The 24,214-nt window shown below is 27.9% G+C and overlaps 1 protein-coding gene across 1 annotated transcript in view; it reads right to left on the bottom strand.

The window, feature by feature from the left end:
* LOC116768107 (hemicentin-2-like) overlaps nucleotides 1-24,214 on the bottom strand; it is a 40,631-nt gene that overhangs the window by 15,333 nt on the left and 1,084 nt on the right. The window contains exons 2-3 of the mRNA XM_032658745.2: nucleotides 18,184-18,376; nucleotides 1,138-1,322 (exon numbers count right to left, since the gene is read on the bottom strand). Coding sequence (XP_032514636.1) covers nucleotides 1,138-1,322; nucleotides 18,184-18,223 — 225 coding nt within the window. The 5' untranslated portion in view covers nucleotides 18,224-18,376. The remainder of the gene's footprint in view (nucleotides 1-1,137; nucleotides 1,323-18,183; nucleotides 18,377-24,214) is intronic.

The following is a 24,214-nucleotide window of genomic DNA, read 5'->3' as shown; positions in this document are numbered from 1 at the left end:
TGTAAATTTTATAACCGTAATCTATTCATTTTTAAGAAAGCATAAGCGAAAAAATTGTGCATAACACCGAGATACAAAAAAATAATAAAAATAGAAAAAGTATTCATAAATACCCGTTTTGTATTAATAATTATGTTACAATCATACTCGTAATACAAAAATTTAAAAAGTCAATATGTATCAGGATGTGTATATTATGTCATATTTAAAGTATTTAAAGTTATTAAAGTTTTTTCGAGCCTTTTGATATAGACGTTTCAATATAACTCTAGATGTAAAGACTTTTACAAGTAAATAGTTATTAAATCTTTGAAAGCAAGCAGCAACCTAGAGAAAATAATATTGAAAAAATCAGGAATATTCCTCTATAGTGAAAGAAATATAAATCGTTATGAAAATTAATACTAACTTATTCATAACTTTTACTGTATTTTTTACTTCGGGATTTTGCTTTTACGGTGCTCTTGAAATATTGGTAAATACATTTTAAATAAACATTACAAGCTATACTGATTTTAAGATTACAAATGTATGTACAACTAAATAAAAAATTTAATAAGGTTTTGTCTAAAAACTGTATAGATAAAACATAAACTTATATTAAATCTGAAATCGAATTACTTCTTCAAATTCTCACATGTTATAAATTGTTGTCTGTCTGAATCTGAACTTTGTCAGAAATCAATTTTCTAGTGTGAACTGAAATGTAATCTATCACCAGCTTTCTGTACTGTGACATATTTTCAGAGTTAGCAAAGATTCAATCTGATCGGAGAAAAGAATAGGTTTGAAATATTTGCAAAAACTTGAATATTGAAAATAAGTTTTTTTTCAAAGGTTTCATAAAGAAATACAGGATAAGTTTGAGTAACACGTCTAATACACACATAACTTATTACAGATATTTTCAGTATGGAAACATTTTATATATTTGAAATAAGATGCAAGATGGCTATATACAAAAGTAAATATTAATGAATTGATATACCATCCACAAATATTTCTGTCTGATTTCATTCAGACACAAGAAAAAGTTATGTCAAGAGTTATGTAACATTGAATTAAATGAAAAATTTAGTTGAATACTAATTAAAAATTTAAGGTGAATTCTAAATCATAGTGTTGTTTTGCACCTACCGATCGATCGCTAAGGTTTTTGACTCGGCAATGCAAATATGCAGGCTGGCCGACGGCTGCGGTATATTCTCTTTTCGTCGCATTATCAAATTGTGGCTGTACCATGGTGTCGGTGGCAGCAGTGCCGTTGTTAACCGCGAAGATGGCATCGGGGTCAGTAGTGTCGCTGCCCCCCGCCGACAGTTCTGTCAAAATATTTTAATAAAAAATTTAAGAACACCTACAAAACACTAATAAAATTAAGGTAAATTAAACTATGCTATACAATATGTTTAAGTATTGCCAACTATTTTTTATATTTTGTAATATTTCATTCATGTTTATAATTGCCAGTGATGTTTAGATTACATTAAAATAAATAAACTTATAAGACCAAAATATATATTTTTTTTTGTGTAAATTAAATAAAACTTTTACTGTGCATAACTATAACTATGCAAAGATTGCAAAACAAACATACATATATTATTAAAAACATCTTATATATTTCAGTAAAATTGCGGCCTTGGAGAGCAACAATAGATTTTCATCACGCCTGCTATTCGCTACACAGAAAAGAAGCTTCTTTATACTGGTTTTCGTTTGTAGACTCAGAATTTAGCTTTGTTGTGAAATCGGGTTAAAGACGTATCGTACTTATATGAAGTAGCGATCAGTTTTTCAAATCTATTAAAGTAATAGAATTTCCACGATTTTAATTCTATTACTTCAATAGATACGTTTTGGGGATTCTATTTGGAGAAAAAAAGCAAACAAGCGTTTTAGACATAAACATTTCTACAAATCACAACTGTATATTTAATGTAATGTATATTATACAATAATTCTATAAAGTGAACAAAATTTCACTATACATTTTAAATTACAAAATATGTATATTATTAAATTACATTAAATTTATTCTCTAAAGTTTTTGTCATTTTTGATTTCAAGGAATAGATAATAATTCTAGTGTTTTTTTGGTTATTTTGTTACTATTTTATTGTTTTTATATTGTTTAAATCTTTTGGGAATAATTTCTTTTTATGACTTCTTTTGTATATTTTTCTCTGAGTTTTATTAATTTTATTATATATTCATAATATTTAGTCAAGTAGTAAAAAAAAGTGACAATTGTTTAAAGGAGTTATCTTGTTTTATTAAATAACATTATAGATCAGCATAACAAATAAACAAACAAAGAAAATGCTGTTGTAAATATTGAAATTTATTAAGTACAAATTAAAGAAGCAATTTTATTCATACCTTATTCTTTTGTCAGACCTTTTATCAGATATTATTAGAGACGTATCTCTAAAAGAAATTAAAAAACAATTGTAGTATTAACATTTAATAAAACATTTAAAAATATATATTATTTCATACCAATATTGGATAATATGTTTTTTTAAATCGTTACAAAAATCGTCCATGTAAATAAACAACAGAAACCGCTATTTAAGCAATACAGTCTCGGCACTGATATTTGCATCGCGCAGAGTCCACTATTTACTTAAGTAACTACACATACTTTCGTATTTAAAGGATTGACATGTCAAACATTGAAAGGCAATTGGTTTAACTGGAATAAAGGAATTTCTCGTATCAAAAGGCCTTACGAATTCCCGTCATTGACCTGTCCAAATATGATTTCGATTGCCCAAGGGTGAAGTTGCCAATCTAGACATCACGTCGTACGTCATCTTGACGTCTGCCAAAAACAGTAACTTTCTCACGTAAGAAATTGAAGAATTATGATAAGAATCCAATTTAATTTAGGATAAATTTCTCACAGGATTTATGCCCTGGGTGTTTCAATTAGTGTTATGTTTAATAAACTAATTAAATTATTAGAAAGAGGGTATAATATATACGTATACATTGCCGTAATTTATATCATATACATCGGCAATATATTTTTTTTCAAAATTTATAGATTAATCATTTAATAGTTTTTAAAACAATAATGTAAGTAAATGATAAACTTATAATACTGTTTCCAGATTGATCATATGTTATAATTTAATCCGTTTATAACTAAGTCAGCTCGACAATCTAAGTTCATAATTCATCATCGCCAATTCCAAATGCAGTAAATCGAATTGACAGTTTATGGACGAAAACTATTTTTATAAGATTGGTTACCGAAAATTTGTTTATCATAAAAACATAGTCTTTAAAAGGCTTTTGTTCTTATATTTTTATAGGTTTGAATGAAATTTTTATTACAAAGAAGCATTTGTGTTTCATCTATTCACTTATTATATTTTTTTCGTAAGGTCAAGTGAAATACGAAAAAATATCGGCGATATTGTAGAAATGTAGAAAGTGGAGCTTAACAAGACGAATACCTAAATTTTATGATCGTTATACGTCACAAGCTGTTTCGAAAATATTATTAATATTGATCAAATACTTAAAGCAGATTACATTCGAATAATATACACAAATCAAAAGTATTACGATGATATTGAGATCAGATGACAAAAGAGCTTTGTCAGCACTCACTTTCGTTTTCCGTTCCATTATTCGCTTGCTTGGATATTTACTGCCTAATAAAAGACATCCATAATACACTTTTTGTCGAAAATCAGGTTTGTCGTAAAAGTTTATCGATTGTTATGAATAATGAGTTCGACTACTAAACATAGATGAAATTGATACAATTGAATTTACATTTTATTAAATAACCTTGTACCATAACCCAAAAACTTTAATAAATTAACGAAATAAAAAAAGCATATAAAAAGAATGAGACAACGAAATAATTGTAAAATATTAAGATTTTTTTTTATATGATCCAAAGGGGACAATAGGGCTGGGGTAGAAAGAAATTCTACCTGATTGAAAGGAATCACCGTCGTCCATGGACATCTTCAAGACAAGGGAAATAGCAGACAGATGCATTACCGACCTTGTTTGTGGAGGAGCCACCTGAACACTCGATGTTTGAAAGACCCCATGTTATAGGTGTCTGGGAAAACCTCCGGTGGAAGATCATTCCATTGCCTGCTAGTGCGTGAAAAAAATTACCGCGAGGTACAGTGTTGCAACTGAATGCATCTCGGTGATGTGGATGAAACCCAACCCTACGGCGAGTAGTGCGATGGTGGAATAGTGACGATGGCACTATATCAAACATTTCCTTTGAACTTTCTCCCTTATTAGTTATTTATTATATTTCTTTTAGTGACTGGATTTTTTTTTGGATCACACAATCTTTGCTTCTAATATACCTTTTAAAAATATTATATAATTATCAGTTGATAATAGGTGTATATAAATTTAAATTTTTTATTAATTACTTTTAAGAGTATTAGTTAAATTTAAGCTATGGAGATGCTTACTACATACTTAAAATTGTTTTTATTATAAGAGACTTATTTCCTTAAGCGCAGCTTTTATTAAAAATGTCAGCTCATTGTAATAAATAATAATTATTTTTTATTTGAATAATATATTTACAATGCCCTTTGGACCCGGTAATCTAAACTAAATTTAAGGAGGATAATACATAAGAAATCTACCGATAATTTAGTTAGCGGATATATTAAAAATAGTCTATTAGTCTTTTTAATAGTCTAGCCTACCCTTTAATATTTATTATAATAAAAAAATGTGCTATATAATAATAGATTTTACTTTCTACAAAATATTCAAAAGTAAAAAAATTAGGTTTTGAAATTAATAAAATATAATTCGAAGCTTTAAATTTCCTGCCCTCAATCATATAATCAAAAGTATACATGTTGAAATATTTTTGAAATCTTTCTATTTATTAATAAAAATATTCACCGTTTTCAATTATTGTATTTATTGAATGTGGTAAAAAATAATTAGTATAAACGAAAGACGTTATAAATAATTTAACAAATTACTTCTCTAATTACAAAGACTGAATATTTAAAGAAGTAGTTTTACATGTAAAAAAGAGATTTAAGTTTACACTTTCCCCCGATTTTTTACTACAACGTAAATGTTTATATCATACAGGCCTATAAAAATATGTCCCGCATGGAACAAAGGTAAATTAGGGCTTACGGCCACTAGGGTAGCTGTCGTTAGCTGAATTTAGAAGCCTTAGCATAATTCAAAAAACTCAAAGTGGTGATATTTCCATCTAAGTCTGCTTAATTGTTTCTTTGGAACAAATCTTCATTAAGTATTGCAAGAGGATCTCAGTGTTGGATTTCTGTTCAATAAACTTTTTAATTGGACTACTATATTATTGGCATTTACCCAATAACTTATTTGAGCTGTAAGGCTTTTATCTATTTGGAAAATATTTAATGTAAGTATATATATTCCCACAATATTTACATTAAATGTGAAAATGTACATGTGAAAACGTAATGTTTACTTCATTTCCGAAATATTATGGTTTCAAAAATGATGACGTGTTTCATTAACGAAGAAATATTACTGAAATTATGTTTTGTAATTATGATGTTTAGAAAACGTAAGTAAGGAATTAGGAAATTAATAAAGAGGAAAAACTAGGAAGAAGAACAATTACTTCATAAAACTTTATTTTGTTTATTATAGGTTTATTTAAAATTTAACCAATTAAAATAATCAATAAATTAAAAGTAATAAGGTCGTGGCAGGAATTACCAAGGCATAAAGGACTCCTGACCTAGACAATACAGACGAATCATCAAGCCTAATATTAGCTACTACCATTAAAGGATGACTTTAAGCAAAATTAAATATATAAAACTAATAACTGGTTACATTTTACACAATATAGTTTTACAAACAGATATAGAAATATTTATTTTACTAACATCATTTTCTGACAAGTAAGAACTAATTAAGTACATTCATAAAAAAATTTAACAGTTGCAAAAATAAAATAATTGAAATCTGATAAGGTCAATAAGGTCATCAAAAAATATTAAGAGGAAAAGAACTAAGAAAGAAGTAAGATAGACAGAAAAGTTGTCTTTGTTTCCCAATGACCTGATTCTTTTGAAAGCTACGAGTCAGATGACACTGTCAGAAACATTGGTTTTGAAATCAGCGTTAAAGAAAAATTATGATTATTATGACAAATTGTTTTAATTATAATTTCTTAAATATTTTTGTCTGCTACAAAACTTTTATTTCTTTAAATTGAATGAGGTTCGCGGGTGGAGGATAATAACAATCTAATAGCCAACGTCATCCAACTGCACTGCTATCCAACTCGCAGCAGAGCATTTTGCGTTCTATTATCGACATTGTGGTTAGATGAAAAGAGATGATGGGAAATACGGTTTGGATGTATTTGACAAAATTAAATACGGCAATTATTTTCAATTATACCAGCTTCAAGAATCATTTTCAATCATGTATTGTGATTGTGCTGCCATCAATGTAGCGTTGTCATCAAATATTAACTTTGCAGGTATGATCGAAAATCCCATTCCTAAAGGTTTAAAATATTAAGGATTTTCTTTTAATGTACTTAAAATTGTATAACAATTCACTTAATTATAAAAAATAAAGGTTTACATTTAGAGATACCTCTTTTGAAAACGAACTATGTATTAGTATGAGAATTATAGTTCAAATGTGATTATAGTATAAAGTAATATAATTTATAAAAAATTATATATAAAATAATTTAGAACTTAAATATGGGCGAATAGGGATGATTCGTTTTTATTATAGACAAATAATTAGTTTGAACATAGTTGTTTTTTTATTGCCAAAATCATTCTTAGAACTTAAAAGATTTGAAATGAGAAAAGCTGTATGAAAATAGATAAATTATCCACGAAAGAACGTAATGCCCAAAACAATTTATAAGGTTTTTTCAACTTGTCGCAGTTGTAAAAAATTAATCTGTTTCAACAAATAATATCTGAAAACTCCAAATTTGACTGATCATCATATTTCAAAGTCTTGAAATTACTATAAATAAAATATTCTCACTGGGATAACAAGTACCATTTATTTACTAAGCAGGTAAGATAGTTGAAATTCCAAGGTATTAGTAACCAAATGGTAGCATGGAATCTTATCTTCGAGTAATTATTTCCACTATACTAGATTCAGGATTTGAATATAACTTTTTATAAGATAAAGTCTGACAAAGAGAGATTTAGAGACATTGACATCACTGATCCTAACACTTTATGTACGAGAAATCTAAGGCAAAAATCGATCCTCTAGTGTGAGCACAATTGAAAACACAAAAAGTATTTGACAGATTTATTGTTTCCTTTTTAACATGTAGGGTGAATGTGTTATGAGAATGGTCTTAAACGAATGTGGCCGTATTGAGTTTACAAGCAATAAAAGCAATAGAAGTTTCTATATGAACACTTAATTCTAGGACTTTTTCCCTAGATATAGAAGAAATAATAAAAGTAAAAGATCTCGATTTAATTCAGTTGCCTGCTAAAAATCTAGAACAGAGCGAAGCTGATCTAAATATTAATTAAGAGTGTTTAGAACAGACATTATCTTCATTATATAAAGAAAGAGAAGGTAAAATCTCTCTTACAAATTTTGATTTATTCGTCGTATTCAAAATACTATACATTATATACATTAAATATTGTCTACTTGGTTATTATGTATAATTCCATTTTTGTTTTGATTTGAAAACTTCAAATATGTCTATACCTAGTTGTCCGTTATGGAAATGAAATAGTGAATTATTCTCATAAAGTACTAGTAATTAAACAAAAAATAACAATTAAAAATCTTAAAAAAAAATAAAAAAAATGTTACTTTATAGTTTTTGCAACCGTAACCTAACGTGTCATTAAAAAAATACTTTTATTTGTGTAAAGTGCTTTTATGTAACTTTTACAAAACTATTTCCCTGTGTTATGATTGGCATGGCATGTCGACGAATGCGACCTTTTTGTTAGTGTTTGTTTAACAGTTTCGAGGGTTTTTAAATATCAAATTCGAGGCTTTTTGGTGCGTTATAAATAATTATTATATTTTACAATGGTACAACTTAATTTTGCATCAGCATATTTAAATACCAAAAACGGTAGGATAAACACCAAATTGTTGAATATTATTATTTTTTGTTATTATTAAATTTGATAACTATAAAAAATGTATTCATTATTTACATTTTGAAAAAAAAATAATACATATTTTAGTAAACGCCAATAATGATATTCAAAGAAACAATGTTATTCTTTGTCTGTAGCTTATAATATTTGCATCCGTTTGGGATTTTTAAATTTTCTTTTGAAAAATTTTAAAACCGATAAATATAAGGAACATTGATAAAGCCAGCACAAATGTATCTCATGTACCTTTAATGTTTATTTATTTTGGTTGCAACATCAGATTTTCCTTATATCATACCTGAGCACTCCTAAATCTTATATAAATTTATAAAATGCAAAATAAATAATGAGACGTCCTTGTTTCTTTTCGACTTATAAAACTAAAATAGTACATATCACCGAAGTTAGGTACGTTTTCCTTTTTATTTTTGAAATAATAGGGGAGACTGGAAAGATATCTCACTTGACTCTATTTAAGTAACGCTTTGAGATATAATTTTTTTTTAAATAAATGAACATAGACTTAAAAATTACATCTAAAACGTTGCTTCAATACATTCCACTAAGGTTATTAATATAATATTTATAAATATGGCTGTTTATAACATGAATAAAATCGTTTTGTGTTCTATTTTTATATCAAATTTGTATTATTTTCTTCAAAGTCAAAAAAATAAGGGACAGTATACTATTAAGTCACTTACAAATGTGACAGAATTTTATTATTAACAAAATACACGGATTACTTTTTTTTTGTAACAATCCATTTATACTTCCTAACGAATAATTTTTAAACAACATTTAAAAGATTATAAACTAAACTGATTTCTATAATGATTAAAATATAACTTCTATTCAAAGAAAATGTTATCAAAAATCATTCAGTTAATTGTTTAACTCTGGGTTGAATAGAAAAGCTGTTATACAATATGTGATATCAAATTCAAAACGTTTGTTATTTGAACAACCGTATGTTTGAGTTTGAATACTATCTATACTAGTACTCACCCGTGAAACTTGAATAAAAACAACCATTGTTTTGATAAATGAAAAATCCAAATCATACGAAAACAAATATAATTAAAATAAAAGACTTTTTATTTTATACGACACCAGCAGCAAACTGCACCTGCCTGCAGGTGTTGAGCTATTACAGTAATTTTGGTCATAGCAGTGCCGCAGTTATAATCCTTTGGGAAAACCTCAACACGGAGTTTATCCATTAGACGTTTTTTATTGGACATGCGTCTGCAATCGCACTGTTAGTGACCATCAGATACAAGTATCCAAGGTGTAAGGATGGACTGCCTGCCGATGATGAGTACTTTGATGATAAAACATTGCCATTGGCATCATTTAAAAAAAAATCGAACCTCATCCCATTATCATTCTTAAAGTATTTCAAAATATAGAAGTAGTCAATAATTCGAAATATTAAAGTCTTTATTATATTTTAGTTGTAAAAGTATAAAAAAGTAAAGCAGTCATTTCTTAATTTAATTGCTAAGTTGCACACTACAAAGCACTGGAAATTCTTTGTCTTGCGTCTAAACTAGGCTACGAGGTAATGGTGAATCAACATCACTATATTTTAACGAGCGAAAAAACACCTGGCAAGTAAAATAACATTTTAGGAGCTATATAATTTATGTTACTGTACCCAGAGACTTTCTATTCAAGCAACAAAATAATATAATGAAAAAGGGCAGTACGTTATGACTGCTATAGCCGTTACTCTATTTTTTGTGACGTTTATGGCGAAATTTCGGTAAACATGGCATGATTTACTACAAACGAGTAATAAAGAATGAAACTCGTGTACTTATTAAAAATAGCTTGGCACGCAATTTTTACTGCAATTACCGTTTCAGGAAAGGTGAGGAAATTAATTTTTTGATGTCATGAAAAATCATAAAGTACTAAGCGATTATAAAGATTATTTTTGTTACTTTGGTTACAGAGCCTACATGTATTTGGGTTGTTGTGTTATAATTTATGCTGTTGGATAAATAATTCAAAAGATTAATTTAAATTTAAAAATTTGGCTTAATTAAAATGATTATCAAACATTATAAATGAGGTAATTTTCGTGTGTTAGTAACAAATATTATAATTTATATTATTACTATTATTCATAAATCAAATTTATTATATAAAATCACTTCTGCAAGTGAATTTTGCCTATTAGTTTAAATAAGATTTAAATAACAACTTTCACGACTTACTTCTTAGTCTCGGGTTCATTATTTTATGTTTATAAAAAGATGTTTAAAATTTCTTATGCTTATTACATCTTCTCGGTATCCTTTTAAGCATCCATCCTCCTGAAAAATGTATCTTCTATTATTGGTTTGAGAATAGATCGTTACAGCTTCCTATACGCGAACTTATTCGTAAATATTATAAAAAGGTAAGTGAAGTATTTTTCATAGATAATACAACAAGCCAATTTGAGTGAATTGGAAAAAATCTTTTCAAATCAGAAATTAACAAAGTGAGACGCTGATGTATTGTTGTATTGATGTATACTGCTAATGCAGTACTTACATGTATGTATGTGTCAGCATAATATTTCGATTTTAATGAATGATAATATATTCAGCGCCGATAAACTAAATTCGTTTGTATACGATTTTCTTTTCTTGTATTAAGAGAACACGTTATGGTCGATACAACACGAATGGATAATATTCGCGCTAACATGGTATATTTTTCCACCCCTAGTTAGTGATATGATCGCGTCGTATTACTCAAAATTAAAGTTTTCTATAATAACTAAAGAAGCCATTCAAAAACTTTTAGTTACAATGTAGGACTATTTCAAGGTTGTTGTTTTTCTCGAATTGTATTTAATGTAATTAACATCTTAGTAGATAAAGTAATCAGTAACGAGAAAAAAATGCCGGTATCGGTTCAAGTTTAATAACAAATACATGGAATCCATTTTAGCCTTCGCTGACGATTTCGCAATACTGACACGTGACCCCAAACACTGTCAAGTAATAGAGGAGTGGACCGATGGATTGAGGACAAAATCAAGTAAATGTCACTGTCTGTGTCTCGGTAGGCCGAATACAAGATACACCTCATCCGATATTATCGTTAGGCAATCAATGCATTCCTACGGTTACGGAAAATGCACCATTTAAATTTCTCGGTCGTAAGATTGATAATATAGGTCGTACTCCATCTTTAGAAGGAATAGTAGATAGCTTTTTAAACGATCTCAACAAGGTAGATAGCCAACAGATGATTAACGTTAAAAAAGCTTGGATCTACGATGATTACCTAACTTCACGTTTAAATTGGCCTTTTCTCGTCTATGATTTTAATATAACCCTTTTGTCAAAGTTAGATGCAGGCGTCATAAAGATGTTGAAGTTGTGGCTCGGGCTCGCACTAACGGCTAATTCATCGGATCGAAATAGTTTTGGGATGAGCCTAAAAAGGCCATCGGAGCTCTATAAACACCTGAGAGTTTCCAAGAGATCTATGCTGGGGAAATCCCACGATGACGTCGTTACATCACTCCCAAATGACAAAGATGCCCCAGAGCTAGAGTCAAGGCTTTAATTCCACAAGCACTTTATGATAGAGGCACAAAGCAATAGGGTAGGGTAAGGATCAAGCAGGAAGGCCAAAGATACGGATATATTGAAGTCTTTTATTCGGCAAGACGAGAATGATAAATATAAGCAAACCATGAGTTTAGAAATGCAGAACGAGTGGTTAGACTTAGGAGATTATTGCATCCCATTAGCACTAAAATGGCGCACCTTAATCCACGATTGGTCGCCAGCACTGTTAAAATTCTATCTCAATGACTCATGGCGTTCCAAATGACTCTTCCAGACTAGAGTAATTTAGAAAGATGGGGTAAAGGTACCGAAAAGACTTGAAATAACCACAAACGAGCAATCAATAAGTTTTGTGAGGGAGTGCATTTGGGCTGTAAAATCAAACGTCAAGCCTTACTCCATCCTTAAAACGGCTTCGGATTGGACTATAATGATGAATACGTATGAAAAACGATACAAAATCCCCGAGGATATTTGTGCGTCGGCGTCCAGACCAGATATATTTATGTATTCGCGATTTTTAAAGCGTGTTGTGATGATAAAGCTTACGGTTCCTTGTGAAACCAACATCCACAAAGACCATCAAAGTCAACTAATATTACTAGCTCACTAACTAACTCTCTCAAAATAGGTTAGCCGTAAAATTATTCGCGGTAGAAGTGGGAGCAAGAGGTATAACGGCTGTATCTCTCTACAACCTACTAAAAGACTTGAGCCTGTCGAGAACTCACATCAATTCATTCTTGGAATGTACTTCGAAAGAAGTCCTAGTAGGTTCTTTTCAAATTTGGTTAGGTAGGGAGAGGAGCTTGGACAGTGAAGTTGAGCGTTTAACGTGCGTTAGACAGGGGCCCCTTAAACATTCATCTGGGTCGCAAGTCCCAGGCACTGTTGAAACTCCTCTCCCTGCAACGCAATGGACCCGGCACCCGCACGGTGAATCCATTGAATGTTAAGAATTTTCGTCTCTTCTCTGTATAGGTACTAATAAATAAACTAAGCTTTATTCATATAATGCCTAAGTTTGACCACTCCTAAATGAATATAATAAAAGTAGGTACGATACGTAAAACATATTAAATTTTTATAATATTTTCACGTTAAACTTTTCCAAAACAAAAACTTCTATGTAAATTCTGGTTTCTAATAGTGAATGAATTCTTGAGTTTTCCTAGTGCAATCATGATGCGATATCCCAAAATGGTTACATTCTATTGATAAACTGAAATTTATACGTCATGCTCAATTAATTTTGTTTACTTTAATATGAAAGTATTGTGTAAAATAAGGTTGAGGCTGGACACTTCATATGTATAGTTGTATTTACTTAAAACGTACGTTGTGGAAAGTTGTCTTACTGTAAAGTGAGAAGCGTCAACGTTTTATTGTCTGCAGCGCGATTTCCTGGTGATAGACTTATACTTATTTAACTAAATCTAGTAGTTAGTTTTTATTATTGAAAATTTTTTTATACATTTCAATTATAAAGTATTCATATTTTATTTTATTGTGAATAATAATTAATTAAATTTCGAATAGTAATAATGTTAGCTTTTTGTGTTCTAAATTATATCTAGGTAGATAAAATACTTGACATGTAGTTCAATAATATGCTTTATATTAATCGGAAACCAAATGAAATGCTGAATGTAATATTAATAATAAGTATATGTGTTTTAGTTCTTGTGTTGCGTTTCGTTCAAATATGTTATTTAGATTATTTTGTGTGGTTTTATCCTTATATTAATGACTATGCAATGGGTCGTTTCTGTTTTTTTATTATTTTAGCTATATTTTAAATTATTTTATTGTGATAGAAATGGTTCGCCTATTTTATTGCAGTCTTATTTGTGCTTACATGAAAATAACGATATTTAAATATATTTTCTTCATTATTTATTCTTAAAATATTTTATCTAACCAAATAGGAATTTTAAATTAAATCAATAAGTATTTTCAGTCTTTTGTTTATTCAAAAATTTCATAACGTATACCCTTTAGAAGTAAACTGAATTAGAAATTGCATTTTAAATGTTCAGCAACTAGTTTTTGATAAGTTTAATATATTTTTGTTACGACAAAGTAACCTATTATAAAGCATTTTAAATAAAAATTACCTTAATTTGTTAAAACCATTTCCTGGATATCAATATTCTAAAAACGTTACCGTCTCTTAAAAATATTGTTGTCCCGTATATTCCTTGAATTCATTTTAAAACTTACAATAATAACAAAAAAAAAATTCTGTGAAAAAAGTATTGCTATAAGTTTTTCTCAACTTTAACCCCATTTGTAGCTCAAGGGAATAAATTCATATTTACTGCCGCGTTAATACCCTCTCGGATTTAAAGGCTTGATAAATAAAGCTTGGCTTTTATTTATTTATTTATTACGTTTTGAATTACGTATAGCAATTTGTTCGGTAATTTTACATTAAAAATGTGTTTTTTTTATTTTTAATCCAACCATTATTTTTATTCTTATAAGGCTATATATATTTATGAGTTAAAAATTAGATTTCTGTAATTACTTTATAGTCAAGGATAAAATTAAAAAAGTTGGCTCTAAAAGAAACGGTAAGAACGAAGCAGGGTAAATATTAGCAAAACAGCAGTCTGTAGAGTCCATTAAGTCGTGTAAATGAGTCTTTCGCTTCAAAGAACTAGGGCTATTACCTTTGAATGTCTAGTCTTTACAGTATATTTAAATAAAACATAATTGTAGAATTTAAATGTTTAAATGAAAAGTGCATTAATTAATAATTCATTACAAATTATTAAAAAGTCATTTAAGATGCTTTTTAATGTTTTGTACTAGAAAAATATAGTGAATATCCGAAATCAAAGTTGTTTAGTTTTTTTTAATGTGTTATGTTAAGAACGTATTTTTTTTTTCTAGTAAATTGTTTGTCTCACTTGTGGAACTTTAGAAATATATTGAATAATTTTACAATCTAATGTCATACGTCGTGTTTTTTGTTTTGTTATTGTTTTTTTTTTGCCTTTTATTTTCGTTGGAATCTATTAGTTAAGGAATCACCAGACTGGCTATTTGATTTTGAAATCATCAGTATCATAAGCAGAATACAAATGAAAAATCGATAGGCATTTTGTACAGCGTTGATTTATAAATAATTTTATTATCTAACTTAATCACCTTCTATAAGTCACTAGTAATAACTATCAATATACATAAATTTATATGAAATTTCTGTCAGTTTAACAGTATAAGGTCTGGTGATTACATTAAGTGATATTGTCAAAATACATAAGAGCGGTTCAAAGCAAGGAGACCCAACCCTATCATGGCCAACTATCTCGAACATTTCCAAACCTCATATCAGAAAAGCACATCTTGGTGTCGAACTAAAGAAAACTAAATCTTAGGACCAATAGCAAAAGGTTGAAACTAGAATGATTTTTTATTTCTGGATTTATATGTGGGAGTGATATTGGTGGTTCTTAATCCTTTTTAGCAGAAAAACCAAGTTGCTTTTGCTATTGTTACTATGAAATGCCATATCCTACCACTATATCTTTGAACTACGAACACTATTGTGTTTTAAATGGTTTTGTATAATTAAAAAGAAAACAAACTTTTAACAACATTTTATTATATTTGCAAAAATTGTGGAAATACGGTCGATTAATTTATGTGTTAGTTGTACATATTATGCTTTTTGAACGAGAAAATAATAAAACATAACAAATCCAGCAAAATATGATGAATGATGAAACTACGAAAGTTAAGGATCAATCGCTGCGTAAAGAGATAAGTTGAGCTCCTGAATCCGTATGCGGGTTGCGACCTTAAATTTTTCTTCACCGAAAGTTTTGAACCACGACATCACTTATATATTTCGGATGAATAATGAATATATTTATCGAGAAAAATATGTGGAAAGTTAGGAAAATCTATGTCTATTTTTCCTCTTTGTCAAAATATTTTAGTAGACAATATTAGATTTTGAACAATGGGAGTTGATTCGAATAAAATAATACTTATTTATAACGTTTAAATGTTAAAACGCTTTTTTATTTTAGCTTTTCAGTGGTATCTTCAAAAACCGTTATATAAAATAAATAATACAAAGAAATTTTTGTGAAGATTTTATGACTTTTATCAATTTCAAGTATTTCATTACTTTCCTTTCTAGGAAATTATTAAATAAATATGACCTGTATCTCTTTGTAATGTTTATTATACGATAGAAAAAAGGTATATATAAATTTTTGTGATTTCTTTTGTATCATTAGTGGGTAAATATACATTAGTAAGCGACTTGAGTTCTCGGACTGGGATTCCCATTTTCTCATATTATTTTCTTTTATTTTTCTTACTTTTTTTTCTTTCTTTCAAATATAAAACAAGCTTGTGTTTATATCTAAAACCGGAATGATTTTCTTTTTATAAGGGCTACATTTGCCGGGTTACCCAGGCTAAGGGAGCTTGGGGATGATTGTACCTAAAAGAACTAGCCAATATATTCTGAAATGAAATTCAAATTGTTATATTTTAAAAGGAACAACCTATTTTTTTTTTATATATTTCTATATTCGAGTTTCTAGAAAATCTCTTATTTTTGTAAAGTTTCCTAAAAAATAAGTAAAATTTCATGAAGTACTATTTATATGTTTATATTTTCTATATACATATAAAATAATATAATTTCATAAATATATTTAAAATAATCAGTCTTAAGTCAGTCGCATACTTAGCGGTAAGCTTAAGTGGTTTTGCTTTAAGAACATGATTTTAATGAAGTGAAGGCGTAAGCTCGTTATGCTAAGTCGAGATTTATGGAAAACAGCCTTAAGCACAGTCTAAATAAGCTTAAAATTTCTCATTTCTTGCAATTTTTAATAAGCCCACGAAATGATATGTCTGTATGAATTTTAGAAACTAGCAATGAATCACTGACCATCATATATTTTTCTGATAATTAAAACGGTTTTTAATATATATTTTATTTTTTATGAACTTAATTAATTTTAATAATATTTTTTTTATTAAATTTCATATATATTGCATGTTAAGTTTTTATTAACGTCAAATAAATTCCATGTAATCTGAATGATTTTTCTCTAATAATAATAAACATATGAATAAAAAGATAACCTTTTAGACCTATCATCTCTTTATAAATTGATAATCTAGTTTATACTAAATAAAACTACTCGTAATATTTTCGGATGTACTATTGCGTTTTTTATTATTTTAAACTAAATACTCCCGACATTTCGTTTACTTTGCACTTTGCAGCAACCGTAATCATGGGCAGACTAGATGAAAATATCTGTCAGTTGGTCTTGTTATTTATCACCTACCGCCAATATCTTAATTTCCTACCGTACCGCTCTGGATGCCTGCAGAATACGCTTACTGGATCTCGAGGTCCTGCAGTGTGGTTACGGACATGGGATTTTTTTTATGAGGAAATCCCTGGTGTTAGATAGCTACCAGCCATCTTGTCTATTGAAATTGAAATGTGTTCAATTTCAGTAGCCTCGCGGATTAGTCTCGTTAAAATATTTTAAAAACGCGATAGTACATCCAAAAATATTAGTTTAATTTAAATGAATACTCCAAAGACTTAGATATCATTAAATTATAATACTAGAACAATAATATAAAATTATGAGGTAATAAATACATAAATACATTAATGAATAATTTTTTAATTGAATTAATAGTACTGTATACCAAAATTCTTTATTGTAATGACGATGGTGTGTGGAAATACCTATAAAGGACTTTGCGATATTAATGGAGTGTCAAATTATAGGAATGATAAAAGATTTTAACAATATATTTTTTAAAACTTTATTCTGAAAATATTTTTTTTTTCATATTTCATACGAAAAGAAAACTTAGCCCAAATTTATAATTTTTATTTTTTAAGACAAAATATAATAATACAAGTAACCAATTTTATTGAAATTAACTTTAATAAAATAATATTTTTTTTTATTTCAATAAAATTGTAGTCCCTGTTGTATCATCTAATTATATTAAAAGAAAAAAATAATAAAATGGAAATTTTATGATTTTTACTTTGGTAATTTAAAGCGCTTGTATATAATTATAAAGAATCAGAAACAACACATGAGAAATGCTTTCTCATTCGTATGTTAAGATTTTTATTATATACACAATTAACATTTTCTTGTGACATTATATATTGAATAGATAGAATATCTGAAATAGTAACATAAACACTGTGAGTACATCAGTGACACTACAAATTGCTTGATCATCAAAAATCTTATACTTTGATAGGTTTATTTCAAGATTTACGATTTTCTCAAGTTATAAAAAAAAAAATCAATTTAAATACCTATATACAAGAAAATCGGTTAAGACTGCATCCGAACTTATTGCATGCAAGTAGACTATCCAATTATTATATTATTAATAAACAACTAGTACTTACTACTATTGGAAATTAATAAAAATTAAATACATACCTGATTTACTTAGCAGATACAAGAGCACCGGAAACCACATAACTGCTATTTTTTCACATAATTAGTTAGCACTCGATTATTTCGTCACAATTTTATTATAACAACTTTAAAATAAAAACTATTTAAAGTTTTTCTTTTACATTTCTTCACTTACGTATTGATGTAACAAAAGATTTTACACAATAGTTCGTTGCTAAAAATGTGTGCAAATAAAAAAAATATATATTTATTTATTTTTCTGTGTACAAAAAAATTAATCCTATCGTTATGGAATATTCATTAAATATAATAAATAATACACTTATCTTAACATCACATTCCCTAAAATAAGACATCCTACTTTCTCATGTAAGGTGGAGAGTGCCTAGAAAATAACCTATTCACGGTTGCCTCCGAAAAGCTATTGTTCCCGCGATATTTTTATTTCACCCTAACAAAGCTGAACTATATAAAATTTATATTGCTATTGTACTCAATTTATTTATAAAAGCGAAAATGATTTATCCAAAAACAACACAATGTTTTAGTCCCAGTTTTTATATACGAACAATTGATGAAAAAGTCAAGAGATAAAACGCTTAGCGTTGATCCCAGTACATTAATTTATTCAGTGTGATGATTTTATACCATTTCAAATAAAATGAATGATTACGAAGATTCCTACTATTAAAAGAATAAAATTTCCAATAATAGTTTTTCTTGCACTTTACGACTCTTTATACAGTGTAAACGCACTTTGTGTGAATATTTTTATGAAGGTCTTTTCAACCCCCGTTTTTCAAGAGACAATTGCTTAGTCGCTGTGAAAGAGGCAATTTTAGCGAATTTTATATGCTGAGAAAACTGTCTTCGTCCGTAACATAAACACGAAAATAAAAGAGTCGGAATGACAAAAGATATATTTGTATTTATACTGTTTCAAGTGACAACAATAGTAGTACAAAACAACGAATATTTTGTATGACTTTCCTTTATCTTTTATAATTCATAACACAATTTTGTTTTGATTTAAGAAATATTTATTTAAAGTTTTTATTATTTATCTTTTGATATATTTTAATTCAAAATCAAGCATAGTTTTCTGCTGAGACTATGTGAGACTAATTTATTTTCTTATTTGATGAGTATTATACCTATCACATTTCCCAGTTTACATTGTAAGTTATTTCAAATCCCTATTGTCTTACTATCACGGTTTATAAGATACTGTCTGGTGTTAGATGATCAGTCGGACACACAGACAGTCCTGCCAACCTACAGACATACAGGTGGATAGACGGAAATTTACTAACATAGGGCCGTTTAACCCTTTGGATATGTAACTCTAAAAATGTCAAAAAAAATTTAATTCCTGTGAACCATATCTATACATCACTAGTTCTTTGAAACTTAGTATAATTGAATATCTTTTCCTAAGGAATTATTAAATTATTATTGTCTCCTTATTTGAAAATATTGATTTAATTTAACACATTAATAATATTTTCAAAATAAAACTGAATGTTATCTTTTTCTAACATTATGATTTTTTTTCTAAATCGTGTTATAATAAGTAAAAATTCATGTAAATAAATTTATTATAGAAAACAAAATTACAAAATTTATTTTGTAATCTTATATTCTAACTGTGTAAAAATACGCAAAGGGCCAACCAATATAAATTTTGCTGAGAGATTTAAATGTGAACTTATTTCGCGAGGGTGTTTCCAAGAAAGCAAATAAAATTCCTGAATACTACTGAGTTTGGCTCTTAGAGGCGATAAATATTCTTATATCCCTTTGAGCAATTTCTTAAAGCTTATGAAAAGGGAATTTTACTGATCTTAAAAGTAAGGAAGCCTATGCTAAAAGTTAAAAACACATTCGCGATTGAAAAAGTTTCACTCGTCATTTTATGAATGTTACAAACGGATATAATCTGACAAATATAACATACATTGGATCCAATTTCATATGTATGGAAATTTCATAATACTTATTTCACCTTTCAAAATCTGTTATAAAAAGTAAAGAAATTAAATGTTAAACCGTATACAAAAACATTTGTCTTAGCAAAAATATACACAATTTCATGATTTTAGTTCTTCCTTATTGTGTAAATAATTGCCTAAAAAATAATAATTAAATATTAATAAAGAATGAAATCCATATAAAAGTGTTATTTAATATTCAGAGAAAGGTTTCCAATATTTTGATATTAAAATAAAAATTAATTTGAAGAAAAAATATTATTAGACCGCTGCATATACTAATAATACATAAATATCTATTTTTAATTGATGGAAAAAATAACTAGTTTCCTAGTATGTTGCACGGATAATTAGTAGTAATCTCGGGTTAGACGTTTATAAGGTAAATAAGTTAATATAAAAAAAATTAATTAAAGTCGACAGGGCAAATCTATAGGATAGAAATACAAAGATTTTATTTGATGTTTTAATCAAAGATTTATTAGTCTTTAAAAAAAAAGATGGACAGGGCTAGGCTACGTTTATTGAATTTTACTAAAAAAAACTTTTTTTTATAAAAGACTTACTTAAAATTGGAAGTATTTCTTGAAATTTATGAGATAGCTAAGAATCAAAATAGACACGAGTGAAGAATTTATGGTATAAAACAATTCCTAATTACCTTAAAGTTATTGAATCATTTAAGAAAATGCCTGTGTGTAAAAAGCGGATATAAAAGGAATGAAACAAATTTAATTACATTAACATATAAATACATTTGTTGGACTTCAGTCTCGAATGGCAAACCATCAATCATTGGACAGAAAACACTTTAGATTTATTATGTGTTCAGTTAATTCAATCAAGCTGAACTATTGTGTCAATTATAATTATGGTTTAAATCAGTTACGTATTGTTTATAAGTAGGACTTTGAATGTAATTTATCTGTATCAATATATTATACATTTTTAAATTAAAGGCGGATAATAACCAGGAGTAAAAATATATAAACTAAATTAATGGTATGCATTAACCCACGTAGTACGGCTTTGAAAAAGTCAATTGCTATTATACAATTTGCAAAGGTTTTACTAAGAACTTATTTCTCCAAGACGATTTGTGAAGAGCCAATAAGAACCTTCAATAGTGCCATGGACCCCGGCTTAAGCAATAAATATTCACGCAGGTTCTCAATTCGTTTCATGAAATAAACCGCTTCGAACCTATTGCTGATTTGATAATGGAAAATTTCATGTTGTGAAATTTAAAATAAATACTATTTTAAGCAGCCGTTACTCCAGATAATTTTCTATTTAAAATTGAAGCTTATTTGTTTATTTTTTTACCTAGAGAATGTACGTAATCTGTTTTTATCGCACAGTGAGCCACATAATAAGTATTTTAAGTCTTTCTAAGGAAACTCATGACAGTCTAAATTTTCCTAAAACATTACAGAATCTAGGTCAGAAAAAAAAGAATTCACTTAGATTGTCAACATCTCGAAGGGCAAAACATGTACACACATTTCGTATACTTAACAGAATTTGTACACTTGTGAAGTCTGGTCACAAGGGATTGAGAATATAACGTTTATTGGAAGGGGAGTGATTGTTATTATTATAGTAAATGAGTCTTGATATTGTGTGGTAACCATTCAAAAAAGAATGCTTTAGAAAGACAAGAAAAATATGACATTAGAATGAAACAATTTAAACGTCAGTATTGAATTGTCTAGTGAGCATGTAATGACACAATCTTTATTGACTTGTTAATTCCGGTGTCATCAGAATTCTACATCCTATTTTGATTGACAAATGTCATGTAATGTTTATTTAAATTAAAAGTAATTGAAACTTATTAAAATTTCTAATTTGTTCAATATAGCGAAAGTAATGAAAATTCAATATCCGCATAATTATCTAACTTTGTTAATAATTTATCTCTTTGATTATTATATCTAAAATAGTCAAAAGCTTTTAAGAAAGAAAAAAATTGAATAAAAAATAACTCCTAAATCGAAGTTTTTATGTCACTGATTTCTTAAAAAAAGTTATAAATAAGGGTTTGGAATGTGTTTCCAAATAAGTATTTAATTAGAATTTAAGAAGAATGACATTATCCTAATAGGATAATTAATTAAAGTGCCAATTTATGTACAGAAATGTTCTTACAATCTTACTTTTACACCTCAAAAACATCATTAATCTTTAAGATCCTAGTTGACGGACAAGGGATTTAGTCAATTTACCCACTTGAGATACGAATATCAAAGAGAATTTTCAAAACATTATATATTACACAATATTCTTGAACTATTTTGGTCGGTTATTATTTTTACCTAAAATTAATTATTCCTATTTTAAAGTAGTCGAATTTCAAAATACGATCGATGATGCAATATGAAATTCAATTTTATTTCGTAATAAATAAATAAAATCTATATATTATTTTTATAGAAATGGTAAATATGTGAATAAATAAATGAGTCAATGAAATATTTATATTCGATAAATAAAATAATATATATAGTATGCAGCTTATTTATAATATATTATACATTATAAGATTAATGTGATACCATAAAATTTATTTTTTTGTTACAGTCTACTAATGTAAATGCTACTTGAGATTTTTAATTTATTTTACAATTTTCATTTTGTTCACTTTAAATGGTATAGCCGTAAAAATTTGAAATTTGTGAAACGTTTGTGCAATCAGACTAGCTTGTGGAAATCTGAGCTCAGCAGTACCTAAGTAATGAAGGCAGAGCGAAAACATTTCACCCCCAAATCCTATTATCGATTTTTAAAGTTTTCCAATGCTTCAAATATTCAACGGTCTATTTAAACTTGGGTCCTACGTAATCAGTATTGCTAAGATCCATTTGCTTATATTGACTTTCATAATATTTTATGATATAAAAATGAGAAATTATAAAAATATTGTTTTTAAAGTGCATTACATTTTCAAACGTAGATAAACAACGAACTAGTGAAATAAATTTTTACCAATTCTATTAATAGGAAAAATATCTTCACTTATTTGGTATGTACTTAGTTAGGTCCTTCAAGATATGTAGTTTTATTTCGTGATGACCAACATTAAAACATGCAAGGCTGCGCACAAAGCTTTTTATTTAGAAAAAACACAATATTGAAATATTGTTAGTTTTCTTTGTACATAAATACTTTTTATAAGTATAGGAAAAAGATATCATATATACTGTACTACTTTCAAGTACTATGTCCTTCATTTTTTTTTCTCATTCCTCAACATGGAAAACTAACAAAGAACATATATGTATTGTGTATTTTATTAAGCTATTAACGGTCACGGCATATAAAATTTTTGTGCTATAAATTATAGATTATGAGGAAGAAATAAGCTACTCATTACATTTTAACAACGCTTTGAAATAAAACTACATACGAAGTAAAAGATATTATTTAACAATAGAAACTCCTATCCCAGCTAGGCGATGGGTAATTACACCGACCGTACAACGTAATTAAAGAAACTGAAACGGTTCATTTTTCAATTACGAGATATGTAGAGATTTTGTTTTGTTTTATTTATTGCGTTTGTATAGAAATGTTTTTTCATAAATTTTAATCTTTAAAAATTCATTTTATTAGCTAGATACTATACTGGCTTCTTCCAGTTATATAAAATCCCAAAACGGGGCACAAGCGTGAAACTCAGTTATGGTTTTAGTGTTTTATTTAACAATTTTATTTTACAATGTAGATTTATGGATGAAAACTGGATGTCTCGAAAGAATGTCGTTCTCTTTGCGATGACTTTTAAATTTTTAGAATTCATCAACGCATATTTGCAAACCGGAAATCAAACCAGAGAACCAATTGCGTTTTTATTTAGATATTAGACTTCTTACATCATAGATAATTGCCATAAATTTACATTTCTTATAAGTAGAAGTGGAATTTTTAAATGTGTATCTCGAATTCTAACATATTCTCGCAAATAATAGAAAGCGGAATTATTTGATTATGATTTATTTAATTATGTATTAGACCCTTGTCAGAAAATTAATTTTGTCACTCAATTTCAAATAATGATA

This window comes from Danaus plexippus, chromosome 19 (genome assembly GCF_018135715.1).
Source record: "Danaus plexippus chromosome 19, MEX_DaPlex, whole genome shotgun sequence".
Taxonomy (NCBI): Eukaryota; Metazoa; Arthropoda; class Insecta; order Lepidoptera; family Nymphalidae; genus Danaus; species Danaus plexippus.
Note: the sequence above shows the minus strand (reverse complement) of the source record. Positions and strands in the feature narration are given on the sequence as shown.